The sequence below is a fragment of the Thamnophis elegans genome, chromosome 1 (genome assembly GCF_009769535.1).
Source record: "Thamnophis elegans isolate rThaEle1 chromosome 1, rThaEle1.pri, whole genome shotgun sequence".
Classification (NCBI taxonomy): Eukaryota; Metazoa; Chordata; class Lepidosauria; order Squamata; family Colubridae; genus Thamnophis; species Thamnophis elegans.
The window spans coordinates 158,314,732-158,332,639 of NC_045541.1; the positions used below are offsets into that span (position 1 = coordinate 158,314,732).

The window sequence follows — 17,908 nt, forward strand, 5'->3', positions numbered from 1 at the left end:
AAAAAAATCACAAAATATCTGGACTTGCAAATTGAGGTTGAGCGACTGTGGAAAAAGAAATCATGTGTTGTCCCAATTGTAATTGGAGCCCTAAAGGGCCACCTCACAATTTGAAAATTCTAAATTTACCTGATTTGAACATTCTGACTCTACAAAAAACCACCCTACTTGGAACAACTTATATCCGTTACCTTAACAGTTCCTAGATCCTTGGTTAGGACTCGAGCTGTTGAGCTACCAACCAGCCCCAAAGGCTGTGAATCTCACCAAAGATTAACTAAATAATAATAATAATAATAATAGCAAGAATAGGTAGATTCACATAAATCTATGGGGATTCTCAATCATTCAGGTCATGGTTGTCCCAAAAGTGCTTTCCCAAAAGACAGCTGGACTTGGGTTTTTTTTCCTTGAAAACATTTTGCTTCTAATCCAAGAAGTTTCTTCAGTTCAGAATGTTTTCAAGTCTCATTCAAGGCCTTTTCGTATTTCATTTAAAGGCAGCCAAGGAAGAGGCAGCTCAACATCCCCAATGTCTATTAGCTTCAGGGTTACCACCACCAACTCAGCAATGAAAACCAGTTACTCGGGCAGCAATGCTGTGCTTCATGGAGGGAGGTCCAGCAGAAAAAAACTATGCTCCTTAGATTGCAACAGCAATCGCAAGGTCTCACGTTAGGTAGGAATATTGTAAACCAACAAATAATTTGTGTCTTCAAGTCATTCTTGACTCCTGGTGACTGCCTGGACAAGTTCCTACAGTTTTCTTGGCATGTTTTCAGAAGTGGCTTGCCATTGCCTGCTTCTTTGGGTTGAGATAGAATGACTGGCCCAAAGTCACCCAGTTGGCTTTTGCCTAAGGTGGGACTAGATTCCACAGTCTCTTGATACTAGCTTGGTGCCTTACATTACACCAAACAGGCTTTCATAAGTAAATAGTACTTTACTGTATATTATAAGTAAAGTACATGGACTATTAGTTTCATGGTTAAAATGAGGCAATGGGTAAATGTCATAATCCAACAAAACATTTATTTTTCTCATTGCTTGCAGGAAGAATAGAGACCAGCCGAGAGCAATGGGAGCAGAAGTTGCTGCAGGTAAGATACTGGTACTTTTTCAATGGACACAGGCTTGTTACTCCTTGAAGAGCTGTGATACACTCTCCACCTTAAATAAGGAAGAGAAAGTAGATGATTATGATGATGAAGAAGATGGAGACAGAGAAGTAAGAGGAGGAGGAGAAACCCACAGGACTGTTATGAGTAAAAATTAGATGAAGGATTGCTGTATGTTGCCTTGAACCTAACCCTAATTCTAACCATTGTTGTTAGTTGTGAAGTCATGTCCGACCAGAGGTGGGTTCCTACCAGTTCGCACCTATTCGGTAGAACCGTTTCGTCAAATTTACTGAACCGGTTAGAAGAGGTTCCACCAGTGGACCCGGAAAGCAGGACACACCTACAGAAGAGGTTCCAAAATTTTTTGAAACCCACCACTGTGTCCGACCCATCACAACCCCATGGACAATATTCCCCCAGGCCTTCCTGTCCTCTACCATCCTCTGGAGTCCATTTAAGCTCACGCCCACTGCTTTGGTGACTAAATCCAGCCTCCTCATTCTCTGTCATACCCTTCTTCTTTTGCCCTCAGTCATTCCCAGCATTAGGCTCTTCTCCAGTGAGTCCTTCCTTCCATTGTGACCAATTCTAACCATTGGTCACTGGCTAGTTGTAGAGAATATCCAGGTGATTCCAGATTTTCTGGTAGGCTACTTCTATTGCTAGAAAAATTAAATCACAAGAGAATTTTTGATGCATGGACTGCAATGGCTGAAGTTTTAAAATTTAGGAGTTTTTGGATTAGGATTTCCGTGCTTTGGAGCCATTCATTTGGGACATACATTTTCTGCTTTGAGGGAATAAAAGGAGAAAGTTATGCTATAATTTGAGAAAAAACAAGGTCCAACAAACTCTTATTTTTTCTTTTTTTTTAAATTCCTTTTTGTCCCGTCCCATGTCCACCCCTCCCCCCCAGATGGTTTGTCTTTAAATAATAATATAATGAAGATACTGGCATTTAAATCAGAAATTTTAAAAGCCCTTCAAAATTCATTCACAGAAACTCATTTTCTTAAAAATAACTGTTCCCTAATCAGTGATATACTGAGCCCTAAGTATATAACTTTACAACTTCTTTGACTATTTTTGGATATTGTCTACAGAGATTCTCAATCCAGGCCATGGTTGTCGTAAAGATGCTTTTTCCAAAAGGCAACTGGCTTTCTTGGTTTTTCTTCTTTGAAAACATTTTGCTTCTCATCCAAGAAGCTTCTTTAATTCTGAAAACCAAAAAAGCTTATTGTATGAGAAACAAAGTATTAAAAAAAAAAGTCCAGTACCTTTTGAAAAAAAGGACCTTTGGAATACTTTCTGATATTATAGTTTTGTATTATTTCTTTCTCTTTCACTGGTCTGTTCCATATTTTTTTTAAATAATTAATTAAAAAAACAAAATTGGTAAAGAAGCATTCTTTCACTGCACTTTTTATTGCCAATTGATTATTTTTAGTTTCTGCTTTTAACATTTCATGTTCTGTTTCTGTTTTTTAAATTCTCTTGAGTAAGGGATGCGGTGGCTCAGTGGCTAAGACACTGAGCTTGTCGATCAGAAAGGTTGGCAGTTCGGCGGTTTGAATCCCCAGCGCTGCATAACGGAGTGAGCTCCCGTTACTTGTCCCAGCTTCTGCCAACCAGTTTGAAACCATGTAAAAATGCAAGTAGAAAATTAGGAACCACCTTTGTTGGGAAGGTAACAGCGTTCCATGCTCCTTTGGCATTTAGTCATGCTGGCCACATAACCACGGAGACATCTTCGGACAGCACTGGCTCTTCAGCTTTGAAATGGAGATGAGCACTGCCCCCTAGAGTCAGGAACGAGTAGCACATATGTGCGAGGGGAACCCTTTAGCCCCTTGAGTGCTCTCCAGAGTAGAAAGATGTGGTACAAACCTAACTGCTTGTGTGATTGATGATAATACTAGAGCACAGGGTTACTTGGTCACTCAATAACATCGATAATCCAAAACACTTGATTGTCTTTATTCATAGTTTCTCAGAAGATCTCTGGAAACCATTGATGATAGCACATGGACTCAGAATTTGAGTAGAGAATTAGAAAGTCAGATGACCAGTTATGGTGATGAGTCAACTGAAAAGGTTTGTTTGTTTGTTTGTTTATCAGTTCCTTGCTGAAAGCAGCATTTCGAATTAATTTGTTGCGGACTTACATATGACTTGAAGCTTTGGTTCTCATATATGAGCCAATTTCTTTTACCAGCTGTTAGGGATGTAATCTTAATCTTGTACATACATACATACATACATACATACATACATACATACATACATACACACACACACACACACACACACACCATGATTGAAATAATGTATCTGTCACTTTAAATGCTCAAGTGAGATGTGATTGGATGCTGTTGCTTTAATCAGCCATAAGAGGGAGTAGGAACTACTACTGGTTGTTCCTGTATGTTCTCCGTGCTTGTTATTGAAGTTGAATACTGTATATTAGATGGTGGCTACTCTGTGTGCTAGTTACCTGTCTACATGGTGAATCGTGAGTTGAGCATCTGTAAACCAACGTGTTGTATCATAGACTGTGTATATAATTCAAGACTACTTATCGCTTGTTTTGGAGAATGTTTATCCTACTTTATTTTTGTTAACGTAAGTAAAGTTATCCTTGTTTTAACTTTAGCGGCTGTGATTGATAGTGTGACTATTCAGCAGCACATTCCTTGCTACCTTCTGCTACTCAACTCTAGTCTCCAAAAGGAGATATACTTAACACCAGCTATTTAGGACACCAACATAAAGGGTTTTGCTTAGTAGTAGACATTTCTTGATGTTGGTGGTGGTCTGTGTGTGTGTAACTGCAGCATGTGTTTTGCATTTTTTGCTATTGTAAAATGGGGAATTATCATGCTCATGTATTTAGTTAAATAATACTAATTTTAATTTTACATGCAAATTAGTTTTAATGTTGAGCAGCCATTATATGCTCTCCTTTTTCACTTGTTTTTTTTTTCAGAGTTTCCTCTGTAAATGTTGGGGAATTTCTCTGACAAGTTGTGAGGATTTTACTTTTGTTCAGAGTACAATACAAAACTTGATAGAAAACGCTGATTATATGAAAGCATCTGAGAGAGATGTAAGCTGCCTTTTTGAATATTTATTTCTTTATTGTTGAAATTATGTTTCTTTATTTTACCTGGTGTTTGTACACCTGCTTTTCAGCCAAGAAAGGGTATTTTGTGGTTTTGTGGTTAAGCAGGGCCTGGAGCCCACTCACTTCTACATCTAGAATTTTCAAAAAAACCACACAGCTTTTAAAAACTGATTAACATGACCATTTCTGTGCAAGAACAATATTTAGGAGGTATGGTGAGCTGAAGATGACTCTATGACCACCATAATGACCAAGAAACCAGTGGATAGACCAATTCTTTGGAATCTCTCTGGATAAAGAGAGTATGGGAGATTGCCCACATGTACTCCGGTCCAGATGTCTTCATGAGAAGACTATAGGATAACAATTTTCTGCAGATTTCAGCAAGAGAGACAAGATTAGTCATACGTGAAACCGACAAATGGAATATGCAGCTAGAAAGATTAAAATTATTTAAAAGAAATAGACCAAATAAAAGAGGAGGTGGAGTTGCACTATATATAAGAAATAATTACCTCTCTACAGAAATAGAGCACAACAATGATGCGAACTATCTTGAATGCATTTGGGTCAATATTAAAGATTGAGTGGGGGGAATGACATTGCCACAGGTCTATACTACAGGCCACTCAACCAAGCAGAGGAAGTAGATGAACTTTTTGCTAGTCAGCTAACTAAGGTATGTAGGAAGCATACCACAATAGGAGTGGGGGATTTTAACTACCCTGACATCAACTGGGAAACAAACTCTGCACCAAGTGGAACAGCCAACAGGTTTCTAACAAACCTAGCAGACAACTTTGTTTCCCAAAAAGTAGAGAAGGGAACAAGGGGATCAGCCATGTTGGACTTAATTCTCACTAATAGAGACGAAATGATAGAAGATGTTGAAGCCACAGGAACCCTGGGGGCAAGTGACTATGCAATATTGGAATTCAACATTATGCAAACACAAGCAGTAGAACAAAGTGAAACTAGAGTCTTGGACTTTAAGAGAGATAATTCCAATAAACTTAGAGAGTGCTTGGGAAACATTCCATGGATGAGAATCCTCAAGGGGAAAACAACTCAAGAAGCTTGAGAAATTTTGAAAAATGAGATTACAAAAGCCCACCCTAGCACAATACCAATGAAGAAGAAAAATAACAGCTCCCAAAAGAAACCAGCATGGCTGCATAAAGAACTCTCTAGCAAATTGAAAGACAAAAAAGATAAGTATAAAAAGTGGAAAGGGGGAGGACATAACTAAGGCAGAATATCAGAAAATAGCCTGAGCATGTAAAGATGAAGTGAGAAAGCTAAGGCTCACAATGAAGAAAGGCTTGCCACAAAAGTAAAAAAATAACAAAAAAAGCTTCTTCCAACATGTTAAAAACAAGAAAAAAAATTAAGGAAACAATTGGTCCATTGCTGGGAGAAAGTGGCAAGGTGACAAGCAACAGGGAGAAAGCAGAACTATTTAACTCATTTTTTGCATCTGTCTTTACACAAAGGGATAAAACAGTCCAACCTATCAAAAACAACACCACAAAAATCAGATTAGGAACACAAGTTAAAATAGAGAAGAAAATGGTAAGTGAGCACTTGTCTACCCTAGACGAGTTCAAATCACCAGGACCGGGATAGATTACACCCCAGGGTTCTGAAGGAACTGGCAGACGAGATCTCAGAACCACTGAACTATATCTTTCAGAGATCCTGAAGCACCAGGGAACTGCCAGATGATTGGAAAAGAGCTGATATGATTCCCATATTCAAAAAAGGGAAAAAACAGATCCAGGAAACTACAGACCTATCAGCCTGACCTCAATACCAGGAAAGATTCTGGAAAAGATAAGCAACGAATTAGTGAACACCTAAAAGCAAACAAAGCAATAGCCGAAAGCCAACATGGCTTTGTCAAAAACAGATCATGCCAGACTAATCTTATTGCATTCTTTGATAATGTGACAAAATTAGTGGACCAGAGGAATGCCGTCGATATAGTTGACTTGGACTTCAGTAAGGCATTTGATAAGGTAGACCATAACCTACTACTAAATAAAGTAGAAGAATGTGGGTTAGACAGCATCACCACCAGATGGATTTGTACCTGGCTGACCAACCGCACTCAACATGTAGTCCTCAATGGACTACAGAAGTTGTGAATGCCCCAACACTGGAAGTCTTTAAGAAGATGTTGGATAGCCAGTTGTCTGACACGGTATAGGGTTTCCTGCCTAGGCAGGGGGTTGGACTAGAAGACCTCCAAGGTCCCTTCCAACTCTGCTATTGTATTGTATTATAAGTACATTCCCAGCATATGAATTTTCCAGGAAAGTTACAGGACTATTCATTCTGGACAATATGGTGTTTTTTTTTTTCCCTTTACAGAAAGTCATCCAGATTCTGTCCTTTTCTGCCATGGGTCATTTGGATCTAACATTGGCCATACTTCATGAATTTGGAGCTGGGGTACACTTGACAATCAAGATGTCTATGATTATCAATCGCTATAAGGTAAATAAGCTGGTAGTTCAGCTCTAATACATGCCTATTCAATAGTAGGTCACATACATTGAATTTAATCTGTACTGATCTACTTCCTCTTTACAATACATAAACAACATTCTTTTTTCAACCAACACCTTTTTTCCCATCAGAATGTAAGACCCTTTGTGGGGAAAGTGATGGTTCACAAATTATTTTCAGTGATGTCTACTCCTTGTATCACTAGAACTCATTAGTTGGAGTCCTACTTTATATAAAGCCATGATTGTTTTACCATGGTTTACTGAATAAACTATAAATGGTTGTTTTTTCACATGTTCAAGGTTCTAGGTTCACCCAGTATGTTCAGCCAATGCCAAATAAACTGCATTATGGTTTATGTGCAAGTCCAGCCAAGGAGCCTGAAGTTCCATCAAGAACAGGAAACTAAACTTGCCAATTAGAGATTTTGTTAGAAGAAATTAGTAGGGCTGTGCAATGCTTTGCAAGAACCTGAAACAGGCATAGTTGCTTTAAAAACTCACCAAGTGTTACTGCATTTGCATTCTTACATACTCTGTGAAGTGAAGATCATTCTTAGAACTAAGTCAAAGTATTGGCTTACCCTGTTTCCCTGAAAATAAGACCTCCCTGGATAATAAGATCAATCAGACTTTTCAGTGCATGCAGTAAAATAAGCCCTCCCCTGAAAATATTGCAACATAGCAGCAACCATGAGGTGACCACCCTTGCCACCTCCTGCACCATAAAAATAATAAGACCTCCTTAAAAATAAGGCCAAGTGCTTATTTCGGGAGTCAAAAGAAAATAAGACCCTAACATATTAATGTATAAAAACTGATTATTAGGAAGCAATTATTATCTCCTTGTATTTTCCAAGGAGAAAAATACAAATTAAAACTAAATATAGTTGTAAAGTGACTCTGTAAGCTAAAAAAGTGCTTTGCCAATTCACATTTATAATTGCTCCAAGGCACCTGAGATTAGAACAAGAAGCAATGGGTGGAAACTAATCAAGGAGAGAAGCAACTTAGAACTGAGGAGAAATTTCCTGACAGTTAGAACGATTAATCATGGAACAGCTTGCCTCCTGAAGTTTTGAATGCCCCAACACTGGAAGTCTTTAAGAAGATGTTGGATAGCCATTTGCCTGAAATGGTATAGAGTTTCCTGCCTAGGCAGGGGATTGGGCTAGAAGACCTCCAAAGTCCCTTCCAAATCTGCGATTGTATTGTACTGTATTGTAATTGCCTGGGGCCACAATAGCAATAGCACTTAGACTTATATACCGCTTCGCAGTGCTTTACGGCCCTCTCTAAGCAGTTTACAGGGTCAGCATATTGCCTCCGACAATTTGGGTCCTCATTTTACCCGCCTCGGAAGGATTGAAGGCTGAGTCAACCTTGAACCTGGTGATATTCGATCTGCCAAATTGCAGGCAGCTGGCAGCCAGCAGAAATAGCCTGCAGTACTGAATTCTAACCACTGTGCCACCGCAGCTCTTAGACAATAATTGTGTATAGAAAAAAATCTACATATTTTCTACAGAAAACCAGAAGAAGGCCAATAAAGAAAATACTAAAGGGTATGGGCAATAGTTGGCTGAAATCTATGGAAAAAGGGGGGGGGGAAGACGATCAGTTTAGATTAAAATTAAAATGTGAGGTAAGGAAGCAACGAAGCTGGAGAAAAACCTACTCTGCCTCTTAATTTTTTTTATGTTGATCAGGACTACTACCGAGGTAGACGAAGCTACACCCATCAAACTTTGATGCTTACCTATGGCAAAGTGGCACTGCGAGCACCAAAAGAGCTCCTGCTCTCAAGGGTGGAAGAGAGCATAATGAAAAAAGTCCTCTACCATTACCGGAGTAGCTGTCAGGTAAGTTCAAGACCTTTGACTCTACAGTTGACATTTTGTTCTGACCCAGCCTTAGCAGAAACAAGAAACATTCCTTTTCCTGGAAAAAAAAAACCCTCTTTATTTATCTCCTATGAATTAATAGGATTCACACCCAGAAATTCCAGGCAATAATCCTTCAAAGAGTTAACTGCAGTAACAGACCTTATCAGTTCTTTGAGATAATTGCCAGGCCAGGAGCTTCCAGCCACAAAGCTGTAAATAAAGTTCTGGCATGCAGTCTCTGAGACACGAAACACAATGAGTCAAATTTTCTGAAATCTGAATGGTTGTCTCCCACAACCACCACTCCCCTTTCCTTCTATTTATTCCCCAGCCAGGGAGGGGCCATTTAGCATCCACGTCTGCCTTTCTTCCCAAGTCGACTCCTTGTCCTCAGTTGTTCTCCTCTCCTAACAGCTCTGTGCATATCTGCATCTGGAACAGGCGCCAGCTATTCTTCCTACTCTATTTATCTCAGCTTCCATAGGCAGCTGCCTCTCAGGTGGCTGGGATATCCATTTGTCCAAAGTGGAAGGTTTTTTTGCCTAAGCAGGGAGTTGAACTAGAAGATCTTCAAGGTCCCTTCCAACTCTGTTATTCTAAATGTCAGATGGCCCTGGCTATATCTCTGCTTCTGACGCAGCGCATCCATCAGAACCTTCCCCAGACTCCAGTACCGGCCCAGGTTCCTCCCCAACCTCCTCCTCATCCAAGTTTGTCACCAGCTCCACTGGCAGCTGGTGGGCCACAACATATTTCATGTCTTTTTTGCAACCTTCTTTTCTTTCCAGTAAACTTTGTGGACTTGCTTTGCTTGGCTAAAAGGGGGAGGGCTTGTGGGTGAGTGACTAAACCAGGACAATTTGTCTAGAGCAGAGGAGAGAAGAGTAAAGTTTTACCAATAAGATAGATTTGTTGATGTAGAAATGGCTAGTTTATGCTATTATGTAAAAGTTAAAAGTTGAGGTTTGATGTTACTATCTTATTCTAGTGCACCAAAGGGAGTCGGAGGTCAACGCCTTTTCTTTCTTTTCCTCTTCCTTTCTACACTCTTCTCTTCCCTTTTTCCTTTCCTATTTTTCCTATTTGTTTTCGTATTTTTGTATTTTATATTGTAAACTAATAAAAAGAACAAATTGGCAAGAAAAAAATAGAGTACAGCATCCTGCGCTGGTTAGATTCAGGTGTCAGTCAACTCCCTATATCCTTATACCACTGCAAATGCTTGACACTTCGAGATGGAGCTAGAAAATAGCATAATCTTCTTGGTTTTGGGGTGGAGGTGGTGGTGGGATGATCAAGACTCATCTACTTACAGAATCAAACTTCTGCTGATCTTTGGTAATTGCAGCAGCATATAAAACAAATACATTGTTTAATGGTCTGTTGCTCTTCAAGGCTGCCACAAATTACAGTCAAGGAATGGCACTACAACTTGACAGAATTCAAGAATCATAAACAAATTGCATAGCAGTAGAACCTCACCTGCATATTACTAACTATAGTAAGATGAATGGGGGAAGCAGGGAAAAGATGGACCACTTTCTTTGTACAGTGCACTATCATTTAAGTGTTATTGGGCAAGTTATCTCATTCTCCTGGGATTCTTGTTTTCCTTTCAGGTGCTGGGCCTCAGTATTGAAAACAAGGTAAGTCATAAAAGATCCGACTTTTGCTGACACAAACAGATCAAAGTCTGTTATGTCCTTATTCTCTTCAAGAAAAAGGGAGGATGAGAAGGATATTAGTGCCTGCCAGCCCAAAATATAGACTATACTAAGAAACCAATCCACATATGTTGGAAGTACAATTATTTTAAATTATATATTTAAATGCTGCCCAATTCCTAGCAACAAAAATCGGAATGTGCTTCCTTCCTCCTCATATTGCCTTTTTGTGATCTAGGAAGGGGCCTCTCTGAGACTTTTTGTAACTAGATTCTTGAAACAAGCTCCATTATTTGAACACTCTCTTGGTTGCAGCTCTTCCTCCTTTCAAAACCATTCCGTATACCCTCCTTGGTATAACCTTGCCCAGTTGATGTGTTTTCTAAAAGGTTAGGGGTGCAAGGGTCTTGTAACTTGACAGTTTTAAGACTTGTGGACTTCAATTCCCAGAATTCCTCCTCTCGCTCTTCATCTTGATGATGTGCGGACGGGCGGGGGGAGGGAGCTACGAACCGGTTCTAAACAGCACTGTAGATTTGTGGAACCTCTTCTATAGAAGAGGGTAGAACTGGCAGGAACCCACCCCTGCTAACTATATATACTGCTTCACAATGGTTCACAGCCCTCTCTAAGCAGTTTACAGAGTCAGCATATTGCCCTCAACCATCTGGGTCTCATCCTCATTTTACCAACCTTGGAAGGATGGAAGGCTGAGTCAACCTTGAGCCTGGTAAGATTTGAATTGCCAAATTGCAGGCGGCAGGCAATCAGCAGAATTTGCCTGCAATACTGCACTCTAACCACTGCACCACCGAGGCTCTGATGAACCTTACTGACTAAATTTATAGTCGTCTGCCTTTTGAGAAGGAAAGAAATCAGACAGCTCATCTTACTGTTATCTTCACAATGAATCTGTTTGGGTTTGTTTGAGGCAGGTTCGCAGCCACCTATACAACTTTACGAATGAGGATTTGAACCTGAGTTCCTAGTCTAAAATTCTAACCACACTATCACACTGGCTCTTCTGCTAATATAGGACATGAATCTCAAACTAGCTCTTGTTCAGAGCACAACCGATATCTGCCAAGCTATCCATGAGACTCGGAGCTTTCAGAATTTCACCTTAAGTTGCAAGAAAGAACTTCTTGGTATTTTGTTGGTGAGTAAAGTCAATGCTAGAGAGATGTAGGTGTCCTTCCTATACCACTTCCTTTAAAAAAAATGAAAGTTTCAGTAAATGCCATTTTTAAGACTATACATCTATAAAGCTGTCCTTTAAACACTTCTCTTAATCACATTATGGGAATCCACATCCCTTCAAACTGACTTCTTTCCTATAATTGTGGCAGCACTGATGTTCCGCTCTAAACTTCAGTAGACCATTACTGAAGGGAAAAGGAGGAGAAGGAGGAGGAGGTGGAGGTGGAGGAGGTGGAGGAGGAGGAGGAGAAGAGGAGGAGAAGAGGGAGGGTCTTAAATACTTTATATGCTTTCAGCATTTGATCACTTTTGATGTGTAGATGTTTAGTCAGATCTATGAAGACATGCCTAATATAAATTCAAGCCCATGGCAAATTTGTCAAATAGGTCATGATACCAATTTCTTCCCAGCTTTGCAAGCAATTCTAGACTTGATTTGCAATGAATAATATTGTTTCTGTGCTTTTACTCCTTCTGCAAGCTTTAAGTAAATCTACAAAATATTTATTTGTATCTGTTATTCCATTGCCTTATTTATTATTATTATTTTAAAAACCCTAGTGCAAAGATTATAAAAGGGTTTTCTTTTTAAAATCACAGGGCATTAACCAGAAATGAGTAAAACCAGATTTTATTCAAACTGGCAGAATTGTGCTCTTGCTCCAGAAATTGTCTTTATGATAGATTTAGACAAATGCTGTTAAGTTCTCTTCTAAGGAACTAGTTCCTCTGAAAAATCGCATATATCTTCTTCATCCTTGCCTAGATGATTATAGTATTCAAAGCCACCCACTGGCTAGCTTTATGAAATGTAACTTCTGGCAGTCTCAGATATGGGGACTTCAGTTCCCAGAATTTTCGAACATCACTGCTGCTACACTCTGCCCAAAGGCCATTCAACTGTAGGAATGCTGCCAAAATTCATAGGGTTTTTTTTTTTTTTTGCGAATCCCTTTGTCCATGGTGTACTTTTCATTCTTTTTGTCTTATGTATGCTCTTGCACACTCAGGATTTCATTAGAGAAGAACCACTGGATTCTTTGGCAACGCCCCTTCGTCCCAAAGCCATCATTGCTATGGCATTCTTGAGGTAGATATTTCTAGTCCTTGGAAGGTTTATATGGTTATATAGTAAAGATTTTATTTCATGATAGATTCCACATTTGTGACATGAGATTTTATACCAAAAATCATAGATCAGCCTTACCTAAAATTGGGCAATCCCTAAAGACATAGGGATTGCAACTCTTAGGATTCCCAGCTGACAAATGGGTGGGAATTCAGGAGTTATGGTTACAACTCATCTGTGGAAAGATGGCCTAATGTTTGATGAAATGTTTTGTGACAGGGAGTCCATAGAAAGATCAAGGGGATAGTAATAGATCAAAACTAGACAAAACCTTGACTAATCTCACACAATCCACAATAGGGGTTGTCCTTGACTTACAACTACAATTGAGTCCAAAGTTTCTGCTGCTACACAAGACATTTGTGAAATGAGTTTCAGCCCATTTTATGGGACCCTTCTCACCACAATTGTGAATTGAATCAGTGCAGTTGTTCAGTCAGTAACATGGTGGCTAAGTGAATCTGGCTTCCCCACTGACTTTACTTGTCAGAAAGTCGCAAAAAGTTATCAGAGTCAATACAACCATCATAAATATGAATCAGTTGCCAAGCATCTGAATTCACATTTATCACTGTCGACGTTTCCTCATGATCACATATAATGAGGAAACGTTGACAGTGATAAATGTGAAAAACAGGAATAAATCACTTTTTTCAGTGCCATTGTAACTTTGAATAATCGTAAATGAACTGTCAAGGACTATCTGTAGTCTGTATTTTATTGTTCACCCCTTAAGCAATTACTTGCAAATATACAATTATCTCTGAAAAGCTCCTTCCTTTCCCATGTCCAGAAAATCCCTAAAATACTAATTCATTTTCATACAATGCCCTCCCAAGTTCTATCACTAACCTTTATTTTCTCTTGGATCATGTAAGGTGGTAATATAGTTCTCCGCTCTTTCAAGAAAATATTTTTATTATCTCAAAAAATCAATGTATATCAGAGCATAGGGGGGAAAAAACAAAGGGAAAAGGACATGGAATTCCTGCCTGGTGTGCCCTGCAAATTCCCAAGTTTTGTCTTATTCATTGTCCAGATGACAGTTCAAATTAACTATTCTATGAAGGGCTGATTTTTAGCCTTCAGCTTTAATATATGACCTCTCAGCCCATCTTTCTACGGGTAGCAAATTGAAGCCATCCTTGAACATGGAGGACATTCGCAATCTCCTTGATCAAAGCATCAAAAGTTTGTTTCCCCTACGTCCTCTGGAGCAGCTGAAAGAAAAAGGAGAGACAGAAAGGGATGCTTTATATATTGAGGTAATTGGAGGGAGTTTTTTCTCTAGAAACGTTTCTTTTTCTAGTCTGCTAATGATTTTGTGGGGGGGGGGAACCTCCAGCTCACCACTGCCTGATATAGGATGCTGGTTTAATTAAACCCTCTGCTTTGAGGTTGAATAAAATGATCTGATTCTTACCATAAAAGATATCAATGTCATATCCAGTCCAGTCATGCCTTCCCCATCCATTTGTATCATTCCTAATCATCTGGCTAAGTTATTAGAGATCTATATATAAATAAAAATGGCTATGTGTATGTACGTTCCAGCATAACTCTGGAATGCCTCGAGAAATTTCAACCAAACATGGTACACAGATGACTTACTCTCTCTCATTACAAATACTGTGGGGGTAATACACCCCTAACACCCCTCGGTGGGGGTGTTCTGTTAAGATGCAGCTTGTTTTGCCTTTAAATGGCTTCTACTGTACTACCGTAAAATGGCCTCTATTGTACAGCGCAGTGGAGTTGCCATGGTAATGACTTCAAAGTACTCCACAAGGGGGCTCCCTCTGGCAAGGGGGAAATCCAACATTAGAAATTACGTTTGGTCCGGACATTTCCCCCTTATAAATAAATACCCGGGCAACGCCGGGTTATCAGCACTAGTGACTAATATATCTCAGAATGGCATCAAAGTGGAAAAACTAATATAGATTATCTTAGTAATAGAATATTTGTAGTTTAGGGTTGAACTGCAGGGTCCTTGGTGTTCTCTGAGCGTGGTGGTTTTTCATGTAAACGTTTCAGTACCGAACTAGGTAAATCATTCCCCGCTAGTAGGGAATGGGACTTGCTCTCATTTGATATACTAGTGGTTTGCCCTCTCAATGTTGGTCAATATTGTTTACTGTGAGCTTAACCCCACTCCCTACTCGGACTGATGATATCACCTACTTTGGTAGTGAAACATCTACTAGAAAACAACCAAGCTGAGAGAGCAGCAATGATTCCCATTGATTTTTTTTTCAAAATTGCCTTTCTACTCAGGGTTTGACTAGTCAAACATTTTTTCCCCAAAAACTCTGAATAAATAAATAAATTGATGGATGAACAGATGGATGGGGAGTGCGTGCAAGTACAAGTGCAGGTTTGTAAAGAACTGATTCCAATGCAGGTTCACACATAACTTTGCCGGTTGTTGTGTCTTCCTATTGGAAAGAAGAACCCAGTAGTGGGTTGCAGGGGTACACCCAGGTACGGGTGTACCGGAGCCTGCCCGGAGCACCAGGTACCATTCTAATACGGTGCTCCCGAGGGCCCGCCCGCCTGCCCATGCTCCTTACCTGTCTTTAAAGCCTTCGGCGCTTCCCCACACGTGCATGGTACATATAGCGCCTGCGCGACGCTCCGCTGAGCAACTGGAGCATTGCGGAGGCTTGCAGAGGTGTTGCTGGAAGGTAAGATGCATGCACGTACTGTGCGCATGTGCTGTATTGGTTGCAATGGGATCCGGAACCCACCACTGGAAGAGTCAGTGTCTTTTCTTTGGCATATATTTCTGAGTGGAAAAAAACTATTTTCTCAGCAAGAAAATAATTACTACCTGCAAGACAAATATAGGGACTTTGAAAAGGGACCTCAAGATGAGGCCAGATCTCTTCCCTAGGCAGATCTCTCTCTCTCCTAGAACCATTAATAAAGTTTGAAAACAAATAAGTGATTATGGTGAGCTAATCAGAAGAGAATGATCCTCTGTCAGATCTCCTAATCTTATATCTAATTTTTCTCCTAGACCTCACCATTTTTATTGTGTGTTTTAGTTGCTCTATACTGATTCAATGGATGCTTTTGGGAAACTTGTGAAGAGCCTGGTTGAGGAACACGCAACATCTGAGCTAATGGATGAAATGTTCCAGGTAAGTAATGTTCGTTTGCTGGCATTAGGTAATCTGGAAATTGCAGCCTGTTTAGTTGCTCAGCATATTTTCTGATTTGTTGACTTCCAGTGAGAATTTCATCACATTCTGTATACAAAAGATTGATCCTATTGCAACTGGGCACTGAATCCAACTCATATAATAGTACGATAAAAAAGATAAAATAATTTGGGCAAGACAACACCCATGAAAAGCTAGCTATTGTTAATACCACACGATGGGTGACTTGAAGACTGATTTATTCATTAGAATTTTTTTCCATCTGATTTAAACACTTCCTAGCAGGAAAACAAGGTATAAATATTTGAAATAAAAGTAAGAAGTTATTCCTGCATTACTCAATCTATTCGGGCCATCATAACTACTAGTATCCATTCTTACATTCAATTACAAGACACAAATAGTATAAAAATAGCAATCTGATGTTATCCCAATAAATACATTTTCAATTAAACCAACATTTTTATATGTGCAAACAAATGTTGCTCCTGAAGCATAACATTTCATGAAATGCAATCATACTGCATTTCAAAGAATATTTCTTCACCCAATCCTCAATAAATCTGTCAGATAATTGTTCTAAAAATTTGAAAAGCTACAAGCTAACCTTATATATTACATTATTGCCTATTACCCAACAATATACCAATGCCAATAGTTTTGTCCAAATACCAGTGCTTTTAGTTTTTTTAAAAGCCTCATAGAAAATACTAGATTTATTATTATTTATTGTTATGTTATCCCCCATAATCTACTCAGACCTATATCCCTAACGTCTACACCTTGATTCTCTCTCTCATCAAGAAAACACATACTCCCATAGCCAAGATGGGAGAAAAATTAGAAAGCTTAGGGGAATTCTATTGTCTCCAGTTGGAGGTTTTCCACATCTCATATCATCTCATATCATGCAGGGTTTCTAACAGAAGCAAAGGGTGGGGTTTTTTTTCTTTATTCATTATACATGACCTTTCATCCCAAAAGCTCTTCCTCTCTAGATAGCAATGTGGGAAAACCTGATTTTAAAAATGGAATTAAATCTCTCTCTCTCTCTCTCTCTCTCTCTCTCTCTCTCTCTCTCTCTCTCTATCTATCTATCTATCTATCTATCTATCTATCTATCTATCTATCTACATATACATACAAACACACACACACACACACACATATATATGTTTGTTGTATTTGTGCTGATAAATAAATAAATCAGCACAAATACAACAAAAATGTAACAAAAAGGCAACAGTAAAAATATTGGGTTTCTGCCTGGATGGTCTCTTGTGACGAGCTGAAGGACAGAGAATTGAAGTAGTGATCTTCCTCCCATATTTGGGCATACCGGGGGTTGTAAAAATCATATATATATATATATATATATATATATATATATATATATATATATATATATATATATATATATATATATATATATATTTGTTATATTTATGCTATTAATCCCCCTTTATAGAAGCCTGGGGAGGGCAAAAAGAGCCTTCCCCGCCTCACCCGGACACCCTTCCCTGAAGCCTCCGGAGCGCAAAAAAACCAGCCCTATGGGCAAGCCAGAAGTTTGGGAATGGACTTGGTTGGTTTGCTCGTAGGGTCGGAGGCTCCCTCTGGTAAGGGGAAAAATCCAACATTAGAAATTGCGGCAACGTTCATGGAAGGAGGGTTGGGATAAATAAATACCCAGGCAGTGCCAGGTTATCAGCTAGTAATTAATGAAATTACTGGAAAAAATTATGACAGATTCTGATATCATTCTTCCTGTCTCCTTGTTTGATCAACAGCTCATAGACCCTTGGTTCACTGAAACAGAATGGAGCAGAGAGCGGGCATTGCAAGCTATTTTCCATGCCCTTGTTGCATTTCAGGAAAAGGTTTATCTCCCTGTGAGTTATCTACTCTTCTCTTTGCTGGCAATCTGTGAGGGGCCAAGAGGCTCCTCATTCATCTGGAGCCCATATTGCAGCGATGGCGAACCTTTTTTGGCTCATGTGCCATAAGGAGGAAGCGCAGGGGTGTCGTGCGTGTGCGTGCCGCACCCAGCAATGTCAAAATGACCCCATTAGTTCAAGAACAGAGTCATAAGCAAGTAAAATTA

At 39.4% G+C, this 17,908-nt stretch overlaps 1 protein-coding gene across 1 annotated transcript in view; it reads left to right on the forward strand.

Annotated features, from left to right (window-relative positions):
• LOC116506349 (maestro heat-like repeat-containing protein family member 2B) overlaps positions 1-17,908 on the forward strand; it is a 61,082-nt gene that overhangs the window by 19,670 nt on the left and 23,504 nt on the right. The window contains exons 13-23 of the mRNA XM_032214052.1: positions 1,065-1,100; positions 3,111-3,218; positions 4,111-4,230; positions 6,622-6,747; positions 8,468-8,620; positions 10,264-10,290; positions 11,345-11,467; positions 12,519-12,598; positions 13,767-13,902; positions 15,688-15,783; positions 17,595-17,696. Of these exons, the coding sequence (XP_032069943.1) occupies positions 1,065-1,100; positions 3,111-3,218; positions 4,111-4,230; positions 6,622-6,747; positions 8,468-8,620; positions 10,264-10,290; positions 11,345-11,467; positions 12,519-12,598; positions 13,767-13,902; positions 15,688-15,783; positions 17,595-17,696 (1,107 nt within the window). The remainder of the gene's footprint in view (positions 1-1,064; positions 1,101-3,110; positions 3,219-4,110; positions 4,231-6,621; positions 6,748-8,467; positions 8,621-10,263; positions 10,291-11,344; positions 11,468-12,518; positions 12,599-13,766; positions 13,903-15,687; positions 15,784-17,594; positions 17,697-17,908) is intronic.